This window comes from Alosa sapidissima, chromosome 17, assembly GCF_018492685.1.
Source record: "Alosa sapidissima isolate fAloSap1 chromosome 17, fAloSap1.pri, whole genome shotgun sequence".
In the NCBI taxonomy this organism is placed as follows: Eukaryota; Metazoa; Chordata; class Actinopteri; order Clupeiformes; family Clupeidae; genus Alosa; species Alosa sapidissima.
This window is the reverse complement of record NC_055973.1, coordinates 22,344,188-22,369,019: the sequence shown is the minus strand read 5'-3', so window position 1 is coordinate 22,369,019 and position 24,832 is coordinate 22,344,188. Positions and strand designations below refer to the sequence as shown.

Here is a 24,832-nt window from a genome sequence, read left to right as displayed (position 1 = left end):
CAATGTTCCTTCCCACCCTTATGAATTTGTACAGCAGCTGCTCTTTGGACTCAGAGGCCTGAGTGCACACACCAACTGCTGTTGTGTGTTATACAGATGGCACTGAAACACATACAACAATTATTTGCCAAATTAATTTAGAACAAATACCTAATCCATATTTTATTTGAAAATGAGATGAAGACCTGGGTTTGGCCATTTTGAACTGATTCACACACAAGGTGCTTACAGATCTACAAATGTAAAGGTTTTGTGCCTTTGTTCAAATGTAATATTACGATTATAAATGAAATGCAAATCGGGCACACAGGGAAAACATTCATCATACTACTGAAAACATTAAGTGTACTAGGTAGCTGGCCGTAGCTTAATTACAAATCTACCAATGCAAAACCTTGTGTCTATGTCCCAAAAGACTGCTGATAACTGAAATAAATGTAATTGAGTCCACTACACAAGAAAATCATCTTGTGTCCCACTGAAATCATTAGGACTACAGGGTAGCTGGCTACTGACCTCTCTAACCATATCCATCTAGAAACACTAGTTCAGCTGTTTGCACAAAAGAAGTCAAGGAGGTGTTGAGCCATAGGCATCTGAGTCTTACATTAGCACTTGACTTGGGGTCAAGAAAACTGTTAAGACATGTTTACACACCAAAGAAAGTGTGAAGCCACCCACAAGGTTCCGTTAATGTGACTGGGATGTCCTAAGAGTGAGGGTGATTTTTCTTCACCCACTGAGACATTTGAGGTCACAGGATACGCAACCTCTATTCTCCCAAATCCTTATTTAGATAGCTGTGGGATGTTAGACATGCCATTCCATCTCTTGTGTGACCCTTATGGGGATCAGTCAGCTGCCAAGAGTCCTTGAGCCATCACCACTACTGCCGGTAGGACGTCACAACATCTTCTCTTGGAGGATTGATATTATTGGCATGGGAGGACTTGCTGTGGCAGGTGGCTACACAGACTCCCGTGACACCCTGCTCAAGCCCACTGGGATTAGGTGTCTGGACACTGAATGTATCATATAGTTTCCTTAAAGTAGCACTAAAGAAGAGTTGCTGTTGGCCTTGGGGTCCCCCTACAGTTGAGAAGCGCAATAATAAACAAGCTAAATATGCGTCTTTTGCAACAAAGTATGAACATAACTCCGATACAATCAGGGCTTTGAACCAGATTTTTTTCCCAATTGGTTCGTTCCGAACAGAAACAGTATTTTAACGTTTCCGGTGTTCGGTTCAACCTTAAAATTGACGTTCCTGAACCGGTTAGAACAAGTCTCTATCTTATCATCAAACATTAAAAAAGCACTTAGGCTATATTATGTAAGCGGCATACAGTAACTGTAATTCTGACATGCCTAATTTTTTTTTTTGTATTATCATGAATTAAGACAAGGAACATTTCTTAAGTCATATTGCACAGAAATCTTGTCAAAGAACGAAAAAAATAACAAAAAAACATAATATTATAATATAATATAATATAATAATATTACAATATTAAAACCAGTTAACATTATTTTAAGGTAAGGTAAGGTAAGGTAACTTTTCCCCGAGGGGCAATTAATTGCACAGCCAGCAGACAGACATAAGGACAGACACACAACAATATGTAACAATACAACAATACATAACACACAAATGTAGTTAAAACAGTTTAGGCAGATTGTTTAAAATGGAAATGGAAGTCGGGATAAAAGAGTTTCTGAGTCTATTGGACCTGCATCTGGGCATGGGAGTACCTACGGTACCTACCTATGGTGTTTAGATAAACAATTTTTTTTGTTTTTTTTAAGTATATTTTTTTGGTGGGATCCGGAAAGGACCACGGGGCGGGAATCGAACCCGGGTCGCCGGCGTACGGTGCAGGTGCCCCAGCCAGTTGCGCCACAGCTGGTGCCAAATAATTCTGTTCCAGAACATAAAAAAATGTAAAGTTTCTGGTTTTGTTTCTGTTCCTAACAAAACATCAAGTTTCTGTTTTCATTGTCGTTCCGTGAACCGGTTCAAAGCCTTGGATTCAATATAGAGGGAACACACCAACAGCAGTCTGTAGAAAGAGAGATTGCAGGGATTGTCTTTGGAGTGTCCTCTGGCCATGGAGACTCATGTCTCTGTTAAGAAAGTGACTTTCAAGACTTAGTGCTGTCTAGTTTACCATGCGCATGCATGTCTCCTTCCCTTTGTCCTTGAGTACAAAGATAACCCTGTGAAATTATTGCTAAATGTCAATGAGACAAATATTTAAATCCAATCTGCAACAGATGGTTTTGCACATGAAACAGACATCAAGGCATAGATGCATTTTTATTCTCCCTTTTATTCTCCTAGGCTTGTTACTGTATAAGACCAGAATAGGGCTACATAATGGCATGCCATGGTCAAATTTTAAGAGGTTAAAAGAGGTTAAGAAAAAGTAAATCACAGCACACCTCTGTCCATCACCTCCTACAGACATGGAGATGGTTATGGATCCTCTCTGGCCTACCTCCATCCTGAGTGTGTGTGTGTGTGTGTATGTCTGTTTGTGTGTTGAGCTGTCTTGTGAAGTGAAGCACAACAGGTGTTACCTTGTGATCTTACAGTCTCAGTGGAGCAGCAGCCAACAGACTCCTCCCCAGTGCCCAGAGCGAGGACATTCATTTCAGTACACAGGCATTTCAGTGTAGGATCAGCCTAAGACAAGCACAAGAACGTGGAAAGATTGTTATTGTTTTGTACTTCGTGCTAGATGGGTTCACTATATTTAGGGTCGATGTAGCCAAACTAATGATAAAAACACCTTAAATAATTAAAAATGCCGTAACTTAATATGTTTGTATCTATACTTTATTTAAATACTATGTATTAATACTATTTTTTTCTTTCTCATTTGTCATGCAGAAGAACTTTGTGGATAAGACTTTTTACTAGCCTGGTTGACATCAGACCCTTCTTAACTGAGAGTGGCAGAGCAAATCCCAAATTTGGCGGAAGTTCGTCTGGGTTTCCCAAGCTAACTTTCTACAGCTTTGAGAGCAAAATAGAAAGAGCTCAAATGGAAGATTTCTCTGGTCCTTGAGGTGGGCCCTCACAGTTCAGTGCCAATACAACAAATCTGAAGGTGTAAAAGTAAGTAGGCTTTACTATGTTGAGCGTATGCTGTGATATAGCATTGTGATATATTGATTTGACTTTGTTAATGATGTAATTTGTTTATGGTCATAGTTTATGTCTTCAGTGTTTTCAAAATAGTCAAATGTATGACTATTTCTAAAGACCTTTCACCCTTTTATCACTTCAGAAGAGTTAGGATACAGTATCTCCTAACATTGTGATAGTAACTCCCAAGCAGATCTGGGATGTCCTTAAAATTGTGATATTTCGACTACTGTGACAGTTACTTCAAGTAAAGTTTATACTTTCATGTAAAAACCATATGCTTGAACTAGTGGTTCAGTGCAAAAGATATAATTTCAGTAGCCTAAGTTAGTGTTAACTGACATGAATGAATGAACCTCAAAATATTTCCACTGGTGGTTTCCAAGAAGCAGGAGGGGGATCAAGTTTGGTTGACGTTAAGTGGCTGCAGCTTTAGGTTGGAAGAGATACAGTAATGCTGGGGGTTGATTGTTTCTTTGCCACTTGTCCCCGGTGAATGTAGTACTTTGTGCTGATTAAGTGGCATTTCAAGTCATATGTCTGTATTAGGCATATAATTCAATTAAACCTAGCTGGTGTATTTCCTGGGATTATGGAAGTCTGTTAACTCAGACCTGTTAATCTGCTGGATAGGAGTATCAAATACTGCTGATTTGGTCCATCATTTCTCTTATTTATGTAGCCTGTATCACAGCTATTTTATCATATATCACATCATATATCATTGTAACACAGTGAAGGTGAAGATTGCTGAAGAAACACATTGCACAATTTATCAATTTGTGGCATATCTTAGCATGCTTTGCATTGAAATGACAGTTACTGTAAGTTGTATTTGAGGATATCAATACAGTCTTGGGGAATTGATCTAACACTCATCACAATATCTTCTTACATGATTTTTTGATGATTTCAATCGTACACCCTCTGTTGTTTATAGCGATAGGTTGCACTTGCACACTTGCATACAGAATACAGTGTCACAGGGTATTGTTTTGGTTTTTTTTCCCTGAAGGTGCCCCGGGGATTAAAATAGTGTGTGAGCTAGATCAGTGGTTTTCAAAGTGGGGGCCGCGAGGGGGTGCCAGGGGGGCCTCAGCAAGTTGGAAGGAAAAATAAAAGCAACAAATAAATATACCTATTACTATAAGGGTTGTTATACAATTCCATTATAATAATGTGACACATATCTGAACATTATATTTCCCATGATAATGACTGGGAATAATAGTAGAGTGATAGCTCTCATATAGCAGAAAGCCCCAAATACAATTTTTACACACTGTATGCTCCATCGCGAAGTGCATGTGGCTAAAATAATTATTAGGATTAGCTTAATGTATTTTTACATTTGCCATAGTATTGTCGATGGGTTTAATAACACATCAAGGGGGTCCTTGTCCAGAACCTAGTGGTTTTTGGGGGGCCTTGTCGTGGAAAAGTTTGGGAACCCCTGAGCTAGATCAATGTGTTGCCCATTTTTAATATAATTTAATATACTGGTACCTGATAGGTGAGCTCCTTGATGCGACGCTCATATTTACGGATTCCTTTGACAGAATCACCGGCCTTCCGTTGCTCCATTTCCACCTCACTTTCCAGCTCTCTCACCTAAATGTAGACAAATAAAGCAAATGTTTCACAAATGGTGATACGTCTACCTGTAATCCCAACCTGCTGATCCATGTGCACTTCATCTCAACTTCGTCCACATCGCTGTCTCTCAAGCACATTGCATCGTTTTTTTCAGTGAGGTCTGTATTGTTTTTTAATTGTGCTTATGTAGTTAGAAAACAGAAATTCATCTGGGTCTGTCCATTGTGGTTTTTAAACTGTACATTTTATTTGTTTTATTTTACTGGTTGTCTGAAAACAATGAATGCCGTTGTGTACAGTATAGAGCCAATGACAATGGATACTGACATAAACTGATGCTTGATTTTCCATCCCTCCAAACTTTTGTTTATGGATAGGAAACTAGTCCAATCTGTCTTTTTTTAGGAGCCTAAGTACTGATCTATTGGCACTGCATTGTTTCCTTGAGGACAAAGATAACCCTGTGAATTGCATCTCAGGTTCCTCCATCAACTGCAGATGGCCTTTGAAGCACTTGTCAGTGGACCTTCACACCCTTATGAATGTACAGCAGCTGCTCTTTGGACTCAGAGTCTGAGTGCACATACAACTGCTGCTACTGTGTGTTACAAATACTAATGGTACTGAAACACATAAGCTAATTAAATTGCAAAATGATTTAAGAATGGACACCTACAGTAATCCATATTCTATTTGAAAATGAGATGAAGAAGCCCTGGGTTTGGCCATTTTGACCTGATTCGCTTAACCACAAAACATTTGCCCTTGATAGTTACACATGAACACCAGGTGCTTACAGATCTACAAATGTAAAAGCAATGTGCCTATGTTCAAATGTAATATTAATTCCATAAATAAGAGACTAGGTATCTGAAATGAAATGTAAATTGTGCATACAGGGAGATAATCCATTATATTACTGAAGATATTAAGTCTACAGGGTAGCTGGCCGCTGACCTCTCTAACCAGGGCTCTCAAGTTTTGAAGTTTGCAAGGAGAGAGACTTTGTTTCTCAGGGGGGAGGGGGCGTGGCATTGACACAGTGCCATGCCCCCTCCCCCCTGATCGAAGTACATGAAAGTCCTACGTCTGCTTGAACTACTCGTGGCGTCACACCCCCTCCCCCCGATCAACGCCCCCTCCCCCCGAGACCCACCCTCCCCATGTTCCAAAGACCCAGCTTCATGAGAGAGCACAAATTCCATTATTTCAAACACACTGTTTTATTTATTCTAGAACCCTATAGTAGATAATAATAAATAATAATAACATAAATTATAATAATAATTTCACCCAAATGGGCCCTTTGAACAGCAGTGGCTCATTCTGCTCTATAAACAAACAGAAAACAACCAAATGAGAAAAAGCACATTTATGAGTGATGTTGTGTGTTGTAAGTGTTTGTGGCAGAATTTGATGCCTTGATGACTGATACAGTATAGACAGGTACAGTTGACTATGGAGTATAGTCTGCAGTGATACATAATGGCATGTCATGGTCAAATTTGAGGTTAAGATTTAAAGATCACAGCACTCCTCTGTCCATCACCTCCCACAAACACAGAAATGGGTATAGATGGCCTCCCTGACCTACTTCCATACTGAGTGGATGTGTAATGTGTGCGTGTGTGTGTGTGTGTTGAGCTGTGTTGTGAAGTGGAGGACAACAGGTGTCACCGTGTCATCTCCTTATAGAATCTCAGGGTAGCAGCTCCTCTGTGACCAGAGTCTGTGCACACAGAGGGGTTGTGTGCTGTAAGTGGGATAATAGACCTGAAGTTTGCCTACAAAAAGGACCCAAAGCTGCCCTCTTTGCCCATATAAGGAGATTCTGGAGCTAACCAAAGGCTAACCAATTATTGCAAGTTGCACTGCAAGTTAGCTCCCATGTAGCAAAAATCAAAGTTCCATGTCTTAATATACTGAATATCATAAAACCCACTTGAAATCAGACAAAGGTTTGTACAGTAGGCCAAAATGTCTGCATTTCAGACTTCTTTTTCTCCACAAGAGTTTAAGTGTGATTTTTTAAAATCTCAATGAAATCGGAAGTACTGTAGTGATGTTCATGGGCTACAGTGTCTGAGACAAATGAGTTAGGCCCTGTTCTATTGCACTGCCTTGTAGCCCTCTCTTGGGAGTATCCTCTGGCCATAGAGACTTATAGGCCTGTTGCTGTCCCTCAAGTTGCTAAGAAAGTGACTTGCAAGACTTAGTGCTGTCTAGTTTACCATGCACATGCATATCTCCTTCCCTTTGTCCTTGAGTACAAAGATAACCCTGTGAAATTCTTGCTAAATATCAATGAGACTGAGAAATATTTCAGTCTAATCTGCAACAGTTGGTCTTGCAAATAAAACAGACATCAAGGCAAAGATGCATTTGTATTCTCCATTTTATTCTTCTTGGGTTACAACTTATAAGACCAGGAGAGAAAAGAGTGTGTGTGTGTATGTGTGTGTGTCTGTGTGTGTGTGTGTGTGTGTGTGTGTGTGTGTGTTGTGAAGGGAAGCCCAACAGGTGTTACCTTGTCATCTCCTTATAGAATCTCAGGGTAGCAGCAGCTAACAAACTCCTCCTCTGGGACCAGAGCCAGAACATTAATTTCAGTGCACAGTCATTTCAGTGTAGGATCAGCCTAAGACAAGCACAAGGACGTGGAAACATTCTTATTGTTTTTACCCTGTACTAGCTGGGTTCACTTAATTTAAGGTCAGTGTACAACAAAAATATTCCTATTTTACACTCCAATTTTTCGCTATGCGCTTTACTTGATGCAGCCATGGCATACTGGTTAGCGCTTCGGACTTGTTACCAGAGGGTTGCCGGTTCGAACCCTGACCAGTAGGCACGGCTGAAGTGCCCTTGAGCAAGGCACCTAACCCCTCACTGCTCCCCGAGCACCGCTGTTGTTGCGGGCAGCTCACTGTGCCGGGATTAGTGTGTGCTTCACCTCACTGTGTGTTCACTGTGTGCTGAGTGTGTTTCACTAATTTACGGATTGGGATAAATGCAGAGACCAAATTCCCCTCACGTGATCAAAAGAGTATATATACTTACTTACTTATACTTTTATTAAGCCTTGTTCTCAGGGGTGTGGCAGAAGGTGTGGTCTGGCGCATGATCACCCTCTAAAAATCATAGTATTTTTTTATAGGAATAATAAATAAAAAAGGATTTATTTCAGTCATTCGAAAATTATTGGGGTAAGTGTTGCTTTCTTCAGGCTATGTTTTCGATGGTAACCCCTTGTCAATCAACATTGAATGTAATTAACTGTGTAGAACTGTTTTGTCCTTGACTATGAGACCACGGTGAAGTTAGTGTCACTTTGCCAATAACTTCAAATAATAGACGAGTGGAGATGTGTGTAGGCTATACTCTGCTAGGTTTTAGTAAAGTATGGTTTAGTGGAATACCTGTTCCATACGGTCTTGCGTGCAAGCAGATTCCTTCAAATGTGCCGCTGACTATCGAAATACCGATGCGCTGTTTGAAGTTGCACTGCTTGGTAGTTGGATATACAGTATGGTCAATAGACTGATATGTACAGGTATGTGCAGTGTATTAACAGTAACATTATAAGAGTTAAAAATAAGTGTATGTGCAGTATTAACAGTATAAACAGGTACAGTTGACTATGGAGTATAGTCTGCAGTGATACATAATGGCATGTCATGGTCAAATTTGAGGTTAAGATTTAAAGATCACAGCACTCCTCTGTCCATCACCTCCCACAAACACAGAAATGGGTATAGATGACCTCTCTGACCTACTTCCATACTGAGTGGATGTGTAATGTGTGCGTGTGTGTGTGTGTGTGTTGAGCTGTGTTGTGAAGTGGAGGACAACAGGTGTCACCTTGTCATCTCCTTATAGAATCTCAGGGTAGCAGCTCCTCTGTGACCAGAGTCTGTGCACACAGAGGGTTTGTGTGCTGTAAGTTGGATAATAGACCTCTGAAGTTTGCCTACAAAAAGGACCCAAAGCTGCCCTCTTTGCCCATATAAGGAAATTCTGGAGCTAACCAAAGGCTAACCAATTATTGCAAGTTGCACTGCAAGTTAGCTCCCATGTAGCAAAAATCAAAGTTCCATGTCTTAATATACTGAATATCATAAAACCCACTTGAAATCAGACAAAGCTTTGTAGGCCAAAATGTCTGCATTTCAGACTTCTTTTTCTCCACAAGAGTTTAAGTGTGATTTTTTAAAATCTCAATGAAGTCGGAAGTACTGTAGTGATGTTCATGGGCTACAGTGTCTGAGACCGAACAAATGAGTTAGGCCCTGTTCTATTGCACTGCCTTGTAGCCCTCTCTTGGGAGTATCCTCTGGCCATAGAGACTTATAGGCCTGTTGCTGTCCCTCAAGTTGCTAAGAAAGTTACTTGCAAGACTTAGTGCTGTCTAGTTTACCATGCACATGCATATCTCCTTCCCATTGTCCTTGAGTACAAAGATAACCCTGTGAAATTCTTGCTAAATATCAATGAGACTGAGATATTTCAGTCTAATCTGCAACAGTTGGTCTTGCAAATAAAACAGACATCAAGGCAAAGATGCATTTGTATTCTCCATTTTATTCTTCTTGGGTTACAACTTATAAGACCAGGAGAGAAAAGAGTGTGTGTATGTGTGTGTGTGTGTGTGTGTGTGTCTGTGTGTCTGTGTGTGTGTGTGTGTGTTGTGAAGGGAAGCCCAACAGGTGTTACATTGTCATCTCCTTAGAGAATTTCAGGGTAGCAGCAGCCAACAGACTCCTCCTCTGGGACCAGAGCCAGAACATTAATTTCAGTGCACAGTCATGTCAGTTTAGGATCAGCCTAAGACAAGCACAAGGACGTGGAAAGGAAACATTCTTATTGTTTTTACCCCCGTACCAGATGGGTTCCCTTAATTTAAGGTCAGTGTAGCATAAGTAGTGAGAAAAACGTAAAATGGTTAAAAATGCCTTAACTTAAATACTATGTTTTTATCTATACTATTTAAAATTCTATGTATTTATACTATTTCTCTCTTTCCCACTTTGTCACATAGAAGAACCCCGTAGATGAGCCTTTTTAGAGCTTTGACAGTAAAACTGAAAGAGCCCAAATGGAAGATTTTTCTGATCTTTGAGGTGGAGCCTTGCAGTTCAGTGCCAATACAACAGGAGATCTCAAGGTGTAAAAGTAAGCAGACTTTACTATGTTGAGCTTGTTCTGTGATGTAATTTTTGATCTGGCTTTGTTAATGAGTTTGGTAATTTGTTTGTATTCATAGTTTATGTCTTCAGTGTTTTCAAAATAGTACAAATGTATAACTATTTCTAAAGACCTTTCACCCTTTTATCACTTCGGTAGAGGATAGGATTAGGATATCTCCTAACATTATCATAGTTACTCCCAAGCGGACTTGAGGAATGAATGCATATTTATGATTGTATGTATGGGTATTTATGAATGGATAAATGAATGTATATTTATGACTGATTGCATGGATGTTTTAATGGAAGTAGGAGAATGAGTGTTTGTAAGGCATATATGGGAGAACAGAAGAATGCATGAAGGATGGCTTTTTTACACGTATAGAGAATGGTAATGTGGAATTTGCACAGCTGTGTGTCTTTGTTGTAACTCTTGCTGCAATTTCCCGGTGTCCAAAACAAATGTCTCCTTTGGGAGACTAATAAAGCAAGGCTGTGCTCTGGTGGTTTCCGAAGGCGTTGCAGGTGGTCCCTGACCATCATGTATCCAACACTGCAGCTTCACTGTGGGCAGGGCATCATTATGCGCAGAGGTGGTTTGTGATTTATATATATATATTAATTTGAAAAAATGAAGAGACCATTGCACATCTTTCTGATGCCCTCCTATGGTTGCTGAGTGACATTTGAATGAGTTGAGAGTCATATTCAAATCTGCAGTGGTCTCTTAAATTTGAATGCTGCAAGTACAAATACACTCACTCTTAACAGATAATGCTAAATATATGTGAATTTGGTATTGAATGAGAGTGCTTGAATTGGACACATAAGAGGTAAGAGACGAAGGTAGGCGAAGGATACTTCTGCATTTTGCACCTTTTATTTGAGAGGCTAAAGAAAGCTGTCTGTTGGGGAGGGGCTCCCATCTTTTAAAACCTGACACTTTTCAACAAAGGTTTTTTGTATGAGTGAGTGTTCTCTCTGTGTGTGCTTGTGTGTGTGTGTGTGTGTGCGTGCGTGTCTAGAGGGTGAAGGTTGACTATGTCTTTGCCCCTTTGCCAACGTCTTTTTAATAAACTCCCGGTACACTTACTAAGTTGTTGATGTTGTTGATGAAGTGTGGTGCTATATTGAGCAGCGGTTTGGATGTCTTTAGCTAATGGCCACTAGTACTTGCACTGTTTTTTTTGGGGTTGTAAGCGTTAAAGCCGGTCAAACTCAGTACTCCTTTGATCAACGTAATCCACCTCTTGGGGGGGGGGGGGGGGGGGGGTGTTTGACTCGTGGTGGAAAAGACCCTGGGTTCAAATTACTCCTGCGATTTTTCACATAGATCTCTGTTTCTCAAGGTCACTGAGTACTGTCGTTACTGAAAAAAAAAAAAAAAAACGTGCTACTTATTGTAGGTTCTTGATGATTGCACCAGAGTGTAGCACCTTAGCTGCCTGTCTACTCTAGCTGTTGGCTGCAGCAACTCTAGCAAGGCTAAGTAGTACTGATTTTTTTATTTCCTTTTTTCATGTACCAACAGTATTCAGTGATCTTGAGGAACAGAGGTCTATGTGAGAAATTGCAGGATTTCTCCTTTTAACACTTCTCATCATGACAACAATATATGGAACTTATTTTGAATTGTTAATCTGCTGTATGGGCATAACAAATACTTGAACCCAGCAGGTATGACTGTCAGTTTAAGGAAGTTTATAATGGGCCAATTATCTTCATAGCATCATCATCAGAGAAGAAAGCCCTTAGTTTAGTTTCCCCCCTTCTTTTATGTAGGCCTGTTGTGAATGTATAGGTGGGGTACTTGATGAATGTTACATGCAAGTATCTCATGAACATACAAACAACAGAAACACTTTTTAAGTGATTGTATTGGAATGCATTCCATACTGAAAACTAAAACACAGCAAACAAGAACTTTTCAGACATGTTCATCATGAGAGCTTCACTCTTCATCGTGTCCTTTCTGTGATACAGCAAAAAAAATAATTTCAGCAATATGTGGATAAATATAATTGTCAGGGGTCTGAAATGAACTTCTATTAATCTGCCAACCACTTTCACATTTTACCAGCATTTCACTGGTGGCTAGGGCCAATTTTGAGCCCCAATGAATAAAATCAGGTTTAAAATCAATCATTTTAATTAGATTAGTACTGCTAAACGCTGCAAATATAGCACAATGTAATATAATAATATGTACTGGTCATGACAGTGATATTTATATATTCATATTCAATACAGTGGCAACTGTTGCTCTCACCTTGCCACCAGTATCACGACTCTTGGATCTCATCTTGTTGACCTGAGACTCAGCTATATCAGCTCTCTCCTCAGCCTCATCCAGCTCATGCTGCAGCTTGCGGAACTTGCTCAAATTGCTATTAGCCTGCTCTTCCTGAAATGTGCACACAAATTAATTGTATTTTGTTCATTGTTTATTTGCATGTTCAGCAGTTAATATATTAACAGACTTTGATAACAGATAGAACGAAAAGAAAAACTAAGGAGAAGAGAATGTTCACTTACAGCCTCCTCTGATGTTCTCTTGTAGGACTTGACCTTCAGCTGCAGTTTGTCCACCAGATCCTGAAGACGGCTCAAATTCTTTTTGTCCTCCTCAGTCTACAGATGGGAGAGGTGGGTGAATTTTAGCATTTAGCATTATGTATTGTAAAAAGTCTGTTTGGTATGGTATAATTTAATATACCTGATAAGTGAGCTCCTTGATGCGGCGCTCATATTTACGGATTCCTTTGACAGAATCACCGGCCTTCCGTTGCTCCATTTCCACTTCACTTTCCAGCTCTCTCACCTAAATGTAGACAAATAAAGCAAATGTTTAACAAATGGTGATACTGTATGTCTACCTGTAATTATATCTAGTTAAGCACTGATTATTAAAAAAAGTGCTTTAGCAAAAACGCAAGACTTACTCTGGACTCCAGTTTCTGGATTTGCTTCTTACCACCCTTCATGGCGATTTGTTCAGCTTCATCCAGACGGTGCTGCAGGTCCTTGATGGTCTGCTCCATGTTCTTCTTCATGCGCTCCAGGTGAGCACTGGTGTCCTGCTCCTTCTTCAGCTCCTCTGCCATCATGGCAGCATCAGTGATGGCCTTCTTGGCCTTTTCCTCAGCATTCCTGCACTCCTGCACAGCCTCCTCTACTTCATTCTGCAGCTGGGATGTATCAGCCTCCAGCTTCTTCTTCTGGTTCAGCAGGCTTGTGTTCTATATGACAAGACAGAAATGTTCACAATGGTCTGTGTCACATTGTGAAATAATCTGTGTAATATGAATAAATCTGAAAACCACCATGTTTAGGATTTTACCTGAGAGTGCAGCAGCTGTACCCTCTCACTGACGTCCAGCAGCTCCTGTTCAGCCAGTTTCCGGCCTCTCTCAGTCTGCTCCACCAGGGACCTGAGCTCATCCAGTTCAGCTTGCAGCAGATTGCTGCGTCTCTCCACAATAGCAGTGTTTTCTTTGAGATCATCATTATTACGTAGAGCGTCATCCAGTTGCAGTTGAGCATCCTGCAATGTACACATGTTAAAAATGTAAACTTGTATTTCTCTGTATTCAGCTATCTATTCAAAAAGATAGTTGACCTAGAGCAGAAATAAAAAGCAAAGTTGCACTTTTCAGACAAAAGTGGATGTATGGGATATACCTTAATACTGTATATAGGTTATTTTTAAGATACCTTTGACTACATGCACAACTACCAGTAAGTGAATAGAGAAGATGGACAAATATATGAGGGAAATCTTTGGTAGAGAATGAGAAAAAAGTGCTACAGGTGAATATTAGCTGTTACATCAAGTTTAGGAATGCACTCATAAGACCTATGCAGTTAGTGATCTCTTGAGAATCAATGGGATTATGGAGCTCTGTGCTGTATTGTTTCACCTTCAGATGTCCATGGAGACCCTTGAGCTGCTTCTGGGCCTCAGATGCCTGCCTGTTGGCCTGGCTGAGCTGGATCTCCATCTCATTGAGGTCTCCCTCCATCTTCTTCTTCACCCTGAGAGCCTCATTCCTGCTGCGAGTCTCAGACTCCAGGGAGCTCTGCAGGGTATCCACCACTCTCTGCTGGTTCCTCTTGGCCTGCTCCATCTCCTCATCCTTCTCAGTAAGTTTACGCTCAATGTCAGCTTTGACCTGATTAAACTCCAGCTGAGCTCTGAGGATCTTACCCTCCTCATGTTCAAGGGTACCCTGTGGAGATATAGGAACATGATAATCTACTTAGTTCTGTAAACATAAGCTTCCTTGCTGTCTTTGAATGAGGGAAACTAGTTTTCTGATTATTTTGATCTTTATGAATGTACCTCCGCTTCCTCCAGGGCAGTCTGGATCTCTGCCTTTTCTTGCTCAAGTGTCTTCCTGACCTTCTCAAGCTCATGAATGCTCTTTCCAGTCTCACCAAGTTGCTCAGTTAGATCAGAAATTTCCTCTGGAAAGCAGACCAATATTAGTTAGTTGTGTGATGTCACTTTAACAATCATATGTCTTGTCTTAAGGGAGGATCAAACAGACCTTGAAGATTTTTGTTCTCCCTCTTCATTGTTTCAAGATGATCCAAAGATTCCTCATAAGAGTTCTTGAGTTTGAAGAGCTCAGTGCCAAGAGATCTGGACTCTTTCTGGGAACTCTCCAGCTCAGTCTGGGACTCCTCATACTTCTGCTTCCACTCAGCCAAGACCTGTTAAGGTGAACATTTGTATGTGTAAGTCTGAAAATCTTGTGAAGGCATATTGACAATGGTGTTTTGATCATTGTTTTCTTACCTTATCAAAGTTTCTTTGTCTCTTGTCTAGAGCAGCAGCAGCAGCATTGGATCTCTCCACATCTACCATGAGATCTTCAATCTCATTCTGCAGTCTATGCTTAGTTTTCTCCAGGGAGGAGCATTTGGCATTGACAGCCTCCACAGCTTCCTCTGCATCTTGCAGACGCTGAGCAAGCTTTTTCCTGTGGAAAAAAAATTGAAAGTGAGGGACAGATATACATGCCATGTCTAACCATCGATTTTAAACAATTCATACAGAGTCAGTGCAGGTGGCATTACTTGGCATCTTCCAGCTCCTCAGTCCTCTGGATGGCATCAGTCTCGTACTTGGTTCTCCACTGAGCCACCTCAGAGTTGGCCTTGGAGAGACTGCGCTGCAGCTCAGCCTTGGCCTCCTGCTCCTCCTCATACTGCTCCCTCAGGAGGTCAGCATCATGACGAGAGGACTGCACTGCATGGGCTAGTGCATTCTTGGCCTGTGGATAGTATCAGATACAAGTCCATCAGATATGTCATAGCTGTAGAGTACAATTGAAAGACTTTTCTGCAAGTCAGATATGAATACCTTCACTTCCTCTTCAAGTTGCCTCTTCAGATCCTCAACCTGCTGCGTGTAGGACTGTTTGCCTCTTGTCAGTTGAGAAACAAGTGAGTCTTTCTCTTCCAGCTGTCTTGTAAGCTCACCTTGATGAAAAGAATATACTTTCTTCAATGAAAATGCTTCTTTTCTTCTTCTTTTCTTACAACGTGTATCAAATGAATAAGTTGTTTTACCATGTAAACTTACCATTTTCAGTTTGAAGCTTGGCTTTCTGCATGGTGAAGTCATTGATGGAGCGCTGGCCCTCCTCAGACTTCGTTCTGTATTCACTCATCTGGTCCTCCAGTGTTCTGCACATCTTCTCCAAGTTTGTCTGACAAAATAATACGGAACGTTGTTCTCATGTACTATTTCTTGAAAACTGTTGTCAGTATAGAAAATTCAGTGAGACGCATTATTTTCTTCCTTCAGCCATTTTGTACAAACCTTGGCCTTGGAGACTTGCTCCATGTTGGAGACCACATCGTCCAACTCCAGACGGAGTTCACTCTTCTCCTTCTCAAGCTTTTGTTTCACTCTCTGAAGGTTGTCAATCTGCTCCCCAAGGTCAGCCACACTGTCTGCATGCTTCTTCCTCAGTGTGGAGGCAGTGGCCTCATGTTGCAGAGTGGACTCTTCGAGGTCTCTGCGCAGTTTCTGGAACTCAGCCTCCCTCTTCTTGTTCATCTCAATCTGGGCAGCAGTGGCACCTCCAGCCTCCTCCAGCCTCTCACTGATCTCCTCCAGCTCTCTGGCCAGGTCTGCCCGCTGCTTCTCCACTTTGGCTCGGGCAGCTCTCTCAGCCTCCAGCTCTTCCTCCAGCTCCTCAATGCGAGCCTAAGGAAAGTAAAGAAGTAAGAAGTGTATTTTTTATTTGTTTCTGTGAAAAATATAGATATGTTTTTAACAAAATGTAATATTTTATATCTTAAGGATTTTTCATTTACCTGTAGCTCCTTCAGTTTCTTCTGGAGCTGGGCAGCCATAGCTTGTTCATCTTCAATCTTGCTATTAAGTTGACTGATCTCAAAGTCTTTCCTGTTTTGAAACAGGTCAATGGAAATATCAATATATTGGTATATATATATATATATATATATATATATATATATATATATATATATATATATATATATATATATATATATATATATATATATATATATATTACACAGCTCTTCAGAGTGCTGCAGAATGCTCCATTCACTTGAATGGGCCTTCCCAATGTTCGGTGGTCTGCTAATTCTCAATAACAGACCGTTGCTAAGTATAACAGACCGCTGTCAAGGAAAATGGGCTTTGTGCTTCTAATTTACATCTTTCATATTACTGCGCTAAGACTGGAAATTCATTCAAATGTGACAGCAGACGGTTGATCAGCTGTGTTCTAAAGATTGTTTGATTCAAGTTCAGCGTGCAAACTATTTGTTTCTCACCAAAAGCCACGATGAAACGGTAGCAAATAGGCTATAGCCTAGGCTACTGTATGTAGGCTAAAGAGTCACATCGTGGGGAATTTATTGTTTCGTTTTGGCACGGCAAGTAGCCGTGTAATAAACGGGATAATGTATAGAACGCCGGTCATTATTGGGAAAATAAGTCCCTTCAGGGCGGAACAAGACCCCTCCGCTGTGTGTCGGGGTGTGGTTCGCCCTGTCGGGACTTATTTTCCCAATAATGACCGGCGTTCTATACATTATCCCTTACATGGTACATATATTTTCTGTGTATTTATTATTTATTATAGATTAGTATCTGATTTGTACATACTTCTTCATCCTCTCTTCAAGCTGCTGTTTGTCATTCTCCAAGTCCATAAGACTTTCCTGGGTCAACTTTAAGTCACCCTCAAGCTTCCTCTTAGCTCTCTCAAGATCCATTCTTAGTTTCTTTTCCTGTTCCAGGGACCCTTCAAGCTATTTAGGATAAAAAAGGAATTGTGTAAGTGTCTTTATTAATTGCATGCAGTGAGATGTAGGTGCTTGTTTGTTTGTATTGCCTACATCATCAACTTGCTGTTCCAGCTTGGTTTTGGCCTTAGTCAGAGTGTTGACTTTGTCCTCCTCACTCTGAAGGTCATCCAGCGTTTGCTGGTGAGCCTCCTGCAATGCTTTCTTCTCCTTGGTCAGCTTGGCAATGATTTCATCAAGAGCTGCCATCTCCTCAGTCAGGTTTTTAACCTAAAAGTAAAGTAGACCATTGACAAATGGTTACTTGATTACTTGACTTGACTACTTGACATTTTTGCTTGGTGATTAGTGCAATGTTGAGTTGTGCTCACCTTATTTTCAGTAGCATGCTTCTCTTTCTCTACTTTAGCTAGAGTGAGCTCTAGATCATCAATGTCCTTCTTGAGCTCAGAGCATTCATCCTCCAACTTCCTCTTCTTTGCTGTCAGCTCTGAATTCATCTCCTCCTCATCTTCAAGTCTTTCAGCCAGCTCCTTGGATTTGGCCTCAAGCTGGATTTTGCTCTTGATTAGACCTTCACATCGCTCCTCAGCATCACAAAGACTGTCTTGTTCCTATGATGAACAAAATAGTGTAGATTGATATATTGAATCAATACTATGTATGTCATATTTGCATTTTGGATATTGGTTAAATTCAAATAGGTAGATCTTTCACAGACTAATAAACAGTTGCTGGTTAAATTACAGAGTATGCTCACAGTTTGGACTTGAAGTTGGAGGTCATTCTTCTCTTGGATAATAGAAACCATTTTCTCCTCCAGCTCTTTTCTACGAGCCTCAGATTTTGCATAGGCCTCCTTCAGCTTCAGGAATTCTTCCTTCATGTTTGCCATCTCTTTCTCGGACTCAGCAGATTTCAAGAGAGGCTTGATCTTGAAGTACATCTTCATCCAGGGCCAATTCTTGACACCCATGAATGCACGGACATTCCACTGGATCACCAGCAGTGCATCCCTGTAATATAATTTGTGCTGAAATGGGTCTTTCTCTGATGATGTAGAATGTAATGTAAAATAACATCACAAAAATATGGAATACATCTATAACAGGAGATCCTTTTTAATCAAAAATTAATCTAAAACATATGGTTATTACCAACAGTGAGTCCCTAAAATGTAACTAGTGCTTACATTTGTCTTTATGGGTCAACAATAAATATAAAACATATGGTTACTAATGCAATCTTGCCAAGATATTGTATCTGTGTAGGGTAATGGAGAACTCTAACGTGTACAAGTATTAGCACCTTGTACCACTGATATTCTACATAATTTGTCATTCTTTTTAGAGGTTATCACCTGCGTTCTACAATTTTCTTGAACTCAATCCTGGCAAGAAGTCCACGGGCTCTAGATTGAAGACCAGTGATGATGAGAGCGAGACGGTCGTCTCTCATCTCCTCAAGGACACCCAGGAGACCAGCTTTGAAAAACACCTGATAAGAGTCAAAACAGGTAATGTATAACAGTCTATTTTATTATACAATTATAGCTGAAATCCACATATACCAAAACATAAGACATACAAAAAATATATACCGGTAGCTCAGAAAGTGACAGATTGTCACACAGTGTTTGCTTCATCATTGAAGGTTTATGTGAACATTATACTATAAAGCACCTTAGTGTGTCCAAATCTGTACTGCTCATGGTCAATATCCAGCGATCCAAGCAGTTTTTCTGCTCCTTTCTTGTTGTCAATGAACTGTCCTTCAGGGATAGCTGCAGGATTCAGGATACGGTATCTAAAGAGGTTAAAATAGTCCTGATATAGACATATGCTCTCAATTTTTTTGTAAGAAATGTGTAATAATTAGGACAAAAAATAACAGATTTTACCTCTGTTTGAAGTCTGCATACTGGATCCTGTTGGGGAAGCCCTTTCTGCAGATCCTGATGCCTTCCAGCACACCGTTACAGCGCAGCTGGTGCATGACCAGAGGATTCTCCATGGCCCCAGGAGTCTTGGTCTCGTTGGGGATGATGCAGCGCACAAAGTGGGGGTGAGTTGACCTCAAGTTGGTCATCAGCTTGTTCAGATTCTCCTGTGTCCATACATTTAAATAAAAACAAATTTCAGTAGGACTGCACAGAATTCCAGTTGGACCATTGATCTATATACTTAAAAGAAAGATATGTGGTACTAATAAATATCTTCACTTTAGTATGTTAATTTAACCTGTCACACTTACCCTGTGAAGGGCAGATACAGTCTGGAAAGAAGAACCCTTCTTCTTCTTGCCACCACCACCAGACTCAGCGGCTATTAAAATATCACATGTCCATCAGCTCTTCGCATAAACATAATGTTAATTATCATAGGATTAGCTCTTCACATACACATGATGTTAATTATCATAGGATTAGTTAGTAAGAGATTGACAGAATACCTGAGTCAGCACCGGCATAGTTGGCGAAGAGAGCACACAACATCTTAAGATTTGACTTCTGAAAGAGTCCGACCACAGTCTCATTGAGAGGGTCTTTGTTCTTCACCAGCCAGTTGCCAATGTTGTAATCAACAGTGCCAGCATAGTGAACCAGGGAGAAATGGGCCTCTGGTCTCCCCTTGACAATCCTGGGCTTCTGGAAGCAGGCATTTTTGCCCAAGTGGTTGTCATAAAGCTTAGCTTTGAATGTTGAATCACTGGCCTTGGGGAACATGCACTCCTCTTCAAGGATGGACATGATACCCATGGGCTATGGAGAAAAAAACACTGAAACATGACTTTTTTTTTAAGACAAGTAACAAAATATGTTTGTCCATGTAATGATCTATGTAAAATATTCTGCAACCAGACAAATAATTATGATCTATGCTGCCAAAGGAAACTGTGTGTAATTAACGAGTAAATAATACTTTTCACTCACTTTCTCAATGAGCTCGATGCAAGCGGCCAAGTCCATGCCAAAGTCAATGAACGTCCACTCAATGCCCTCCTTCTTGTACTCCTCTTGCTCCAACACAAACATGTGGTGGTTGAAGAACTGTTGCAACTTCTCATTAGTGAAGTTGATGCACAGTTGCTCAAAGGTGTTGAACTGAAAGACAATATTGATTTTGTTAATATTTTATATATTTCTTAAAATTATAGTGTTTGTCTTAGCTTTAAAACTCACATCAAAGATCTCAAATCCAGCAATATCCAGCACACCAATGAAGTGCTGGCGAGGCTGTTTGGTATCCAAGGTCAGGTTGATTTTGACAACCATCCAGTTGAACATCTTCTCATACACTGACTTGGACAGGGCTCCAATAGAGTAGTATACCTAAAGATGAAATGGAAATTAATAATATGGAAAATGCCAATGGATGAGGTGTGACTGCTGTAATAATGATGGTATCGAATTAAACACTTAAAGGAGAAATCCGACTTGATCACTACACGTTGCCGAGTATTGTCGATTGGAAAAATAACGACCAAAATCGGTGCTACCGAACTGGAGTAGCTGCAGCTAATGGCCTGTACTCCCATTGAACTACAATACTAGGTCTGGGGGCATCATCTAAACGTGCATTTTTTGCCTCTTAAAGAGAAACTATGTACTTTTGGCAATTTTTCACTTTTTTTTCACAGGTTTCTCTGCAGAGCTCCCCCTTCAGGGTATCAGGATATATATTTTACAACACTCCTCAATCGGTCAGTCTGTCGTTTCCTCTTTCCCTGTTCCTCCGACAATGGTTTCCTCGCTTTCTGCTTCTTTACTGGTCATTAGCTGCAGCTACTCCAGCGATGTCTAGGGATCAAGATCCATGTAAAAATCAGCCGGATTTCTCCTTTAACTTGTTAAACAGGCATGGGTTTATAACAGCCTAGTTATTTATATATACTATGCAGTTTCAGGTATTTTTGGTGACTCTACAGCTCCCCCTAGAGTTGCAATATATTTATATTTTATATTTACTTTGCAGTTGCCCCCCCCCCCCCTTTACACAATGAAAATGCATGCTTATGGAGGCAAATGACTAACCTCCAAAGAGCTATATCTACTGATGAGGTAATGTTTCACGATTATGTCTTCGGGTCAAGAATTCTTGAAGTTGCATTGCTGATTCTATCAGAAGCGACCTGAACGATTCCCCTATTACGAATTCATTTACCATCAAATTGGCTTTGTAGAGGTTGCATTAAGGTTAAAATCTTCCATAGTGTACCTTTAATAACTATGCCTTGTACATGACACATTAGTGACTCAGTGTAGTTAACTACTATAAATATTTATAATACTTATAATACTATAATATCACAAGAATTCTGATTCTGAATTCTGATATTACCTGATTTACATTCTGTCCTTTGGTGACCCACTCGTTTCCTACTTTGACCCTTGGGTGACACAGACCCTTGATGAGGTCAGCAGAGTTCAGACCCATGAGGTAAGCGACTTTGTCGGCATCTGGAGTGAAATCTTTACAGTTACACCTCTCTACCCATATTTAACTGTAACATGTGTGGGTATTACATCCAACATGAAAAATGAATACACACCCTCAGTGCCATCAGCTTCTGCCTGCTCCTCTCTCTGCTTCTGCTTGAACTTCATGTTGCCATAGTGCATAATGGAACCAGTCAGCTTGTAAATACCATTCTTTTCCTCTTGAGTAAAGCCCAGTACATCAAATGCATCCTGTAACAAATCAAATATTTCATTCAGTAATTAATACACCCATAACATACCTCTGTATGAGTATATGGGAAAGTGAAAGCAGGCCGTCTCACATCAGTAGCCACCAGCTCATCAGCATCAACAATAGAGGCTACTTGTGTTTCTCCTTGGGAGATGAACGCGTAGTCATAGGGGTTGGAGGTGATCAACAACATCTCTGAAGAAAGCGAGACCATAGTTTAAGTAACGCTACTGGAACTGAGCTAAGAAAACAATTACTGTAAGTAGACATTTATTTCATATTCATACACACAAATCACTGGAGAGTATGCATTTCTCACCCAACAGCTCCGGTTTCTGTTGGGACAGGATCTGGTAGAAGATGTGGTAGTCTCTCTCAGCCTTGAGCTGAAAAGTGACACGGGACTTCTCCAGCAGATCTGGGAGATTACAGAGTAATTAAACTTTAAAGCCATACATTCGGTCTCCACAGATGAAGGCAATCAAAAAGGGCTTATTTACTTACAGGTCTCAATATCTGCTGATGCCAGCTTGCCGCTCACACCGAAGTGGATACGGATGAATTTACCCTAGCATGAGTGACACATGAAAATTAATCATGGCAGTGATAGAAGAGTGGATCTTGAGTTGATAACGAATTGAAAATCAATAGAGGGCTTACGAATCGGGAGGAGTTGTCATTTCTGATGGTCTTGGCATTACCAAAAGCCTCCAGAGCAGGGTTACACTGGATGATTTGATCTTCCAGGGTGCCCTGGGAAAATATAACACAACATATCAACTCACCTTTCAAATGCCAGGTCTTGGAGACTAACTTGGCCCCACCAACCTAGCATCTCCGCTCATTTTCATTTTACTGAGATACTAGTTTGGCTTCTTTCAATGTGTTTATGTTTCCCTCAGCCACCATTATGGCAGGTTAATGAACGATGAGAGGGGATGACATTAATTTTGAAATTAAAAAAGTAGCTGTGGTAAAGGGTAATAGCCATACCTGTAATCATCAAAAAGTTGCAGTTTGAAGAATATGTAAATGTAGCAAAGGTAAATACATTATTTCCTCACTGCCAATGTGGTTTATTAGCAGTTTGTAAAGGTAAGGCTAAGTAGAATATAACGTTAGGAATCACTGATCAATATGATTTCAAAGTTAACGTAAAATCTACATCCATTACGATGAGTAGGAAACATTTCCCAATTGTGAGAGCTCAGACTCTCTTTAACAAAAGTTACTTGTAGATGCCTCAGAAGTGGAAATTATGTCCAGCCCACATTGAGGTGATTTACCTTTTTCTCCTGAGAGGGGTCCTTCTTTCCAGAGGCTGCAATGCTAGCAAAGTACTGGATGACTCTTTTGGTGTTCACAGTCTTTCCGGCACCAGATTCTCCACTGTTGTTGGAAACAAAAGTATGTAAAGGTTCACTCCCTCATCAGCAAGTTAACAAGAAATGTAGAATCAAAGACTGAATTATACTCACGTGATAAGGACAGACTGGTTCTCTCTGTCTGTGTAATGTACAAGAATTAAATGTTAATATAAAGCCAAGAACATCAATATGGTGAATTGTTGATGACCCCTTGTTTCAATATACTGCATACCTATTAAGTGCTAAGGCGGTTGCTTGAACAGAATATCTTTACCTGTCAGCATGTACTGGTAAGCATTGTCCGAGATGGAGAAGATGTGGGGAGGAGCTTCACTCCTCTTCTTGCCTCTGTAAGCAGCGACGACTTGCTTGTCGTACACTGGCAACCACTTGTAGGGATTGACAGTGACACAGAACAACCCAGAGTAAGTCTGTACAAATAAACATACAATTTATTATGACCAATGTCAACAAATGAGGCAACAGATAGATAGATAGATAGATAGATAGATAGATAGATAGATAGATAGATAGATACATACATACATACATACATACATACATACTTTATTGATCCCCAAGGGGAAATTCAGAGAACAGAGTAAGTCTATAGAAATAAATATATGGTAAGTTAAGTTTGGACATATGTTTTTGCTACTATGGAACATAGTCTCATTTTTGTACTCACGTAGATCATCCAGGCTGCGTAACGCTCTTTGAGGTTAAACAGCACAGCAGGCTCATGCAGGAAGGTGAACATCGCCATGTCCTCAATTTTATCATACTTTGGCGGGTTCTGTTGGTGGACATCTGCCTCTTTTACAGTGACAGTCTGTGTGATACAAGCAAAATCAATCTCTTTGTAGAATTCTCTCCTTCATCTTTGAGCAAGATAATCAGCTCAACACAAATCTAGTCCGAGAAACGTATGAAAAACTGTGTAAAATTGCCTTTTATAGTAAGCTGTCAGTAAAAGAATAGCTGAATGGAAAAATATATAAGAATGCAAGTGATTCAGTAATAGGTAAGAGCTCTGAAATATGTTTAAAATGTATTTGCCATGCATTACCTTATCAAACTCAGTAAGAACAGTGACTTTGTCACCGTCTCTGCTTTGGACCGTTCCTTTCACAAATTCAACCTCAGGGTCCACCACGAAGCAGGCCCTCTTAATGTCAAAGGGGCGAGTCTGGGCCTCCAGACGCTCCATGTCCGACTTCCTCAGAAAAGAAGCCGCCGACCCAAACTCTGCCATCACCGCATCACCCATGGTGAAGTCTGCAATGTAAATGATATGAACTAATTAATTCTTGCACAGATAGGACATGAACAAGTTCAATTGTATATCCTAAGACTAGCATGTGACAGCCAGACCTTAAGTCCTTTAGCCAATACTGTTAAGATACTGAGGTGAGTGTTGTTGAGTTGCTTAAAGTTAGGATTTGAAATGTATGAAGTGGATTAGGAGAATCAGATTGTTGACGTTTTGGGACCTACTGAATTCTCCTCATAGCAGCATAGGTGCTTCACATTTTTAATGTATCATTG

General features: G+C 40.3%; 3 protein-coding genes across 4 annotated transcripts in view; 1 reads left to right on the top strand and 2 right to left on the bottom strand.

Moving 5' to 3' along the window:
* The window catches only part of LOC121688279, a 522,978-nt gene that overhangs the window by 115,623 nt on the left and 382,523 nt on the right, over positions 1–24,832 (top strand). The window lies entirely within an intron of this gene.
* LOC121688276 (myosin-7-like) overlaps positions 1–24,832 on the bottom strand; it is a 95,068-nt gene that overhangs the window by 21,128 nt on the left and 49,108 nt on the right. The window contains exon 40 of the mRNA XM_042067750.1: positions 11,867–11,901. The gene's annotated coding sequence lies outside the window, so the exon portion shown is untranslated. The remainder of the gene's footprint in view (positions 1–11,866; positions 11,902–24,832) is intronic.
* Positions 11,793–24,562, bottom strand: LOC121688273 (myosin-7-like). The gene is made up of 37 exons (XM_042067748.1): positions 24,354–24,562; positions 23,973–24,116; positions 23,559–23,715; positions 23,396–23,423; positions 23,204–23,306; positions 22,578–22,670; positions 22,422–22,485; positions 22,237–22,335; positions 22,009–22,112; positions 21,778–21,916; positions 21,567–21,685; positions 20,408–20,557; positions 20,159–20,329; positions 19,678–19,987; positions 19,480–19,550; positions 19,127–19,332; positions 18,909–19,032; positions 18,587–18,723; positions 17,987–18,242; positions 17,598–17,840; positions 17,320–17,496; positions 17,087–17,232; positions 16,264–16,354; positions 15,764–16,153; positions 15,524–15,650; positions 15,302–15,420; positions 15,016–15,212; positions 14,735–14,918; positions 14,484–14,649; positions 14,276–14,400; positions 13,854–14,162; positions 13,274–13,477; positions 12,876–13,172; positions 12,650–12,754; positions 12,469–12,564; positions 12,203–12,337; positions 11,793–11,905 (listed from the first exon to the last, which is right to left on the bottom strand). The coding sequence occupies exons 1-37, from the start codon at positions 24,552–24,554 to the stop codon at positions 11,885–11,887; spliced, it is 5,808 nt and encodes a 1,935-aa protein (XP_041923682.1). The 5' UTR covers positions 24,555–24,562; the 3' UTR covers positions 11,793–11,884.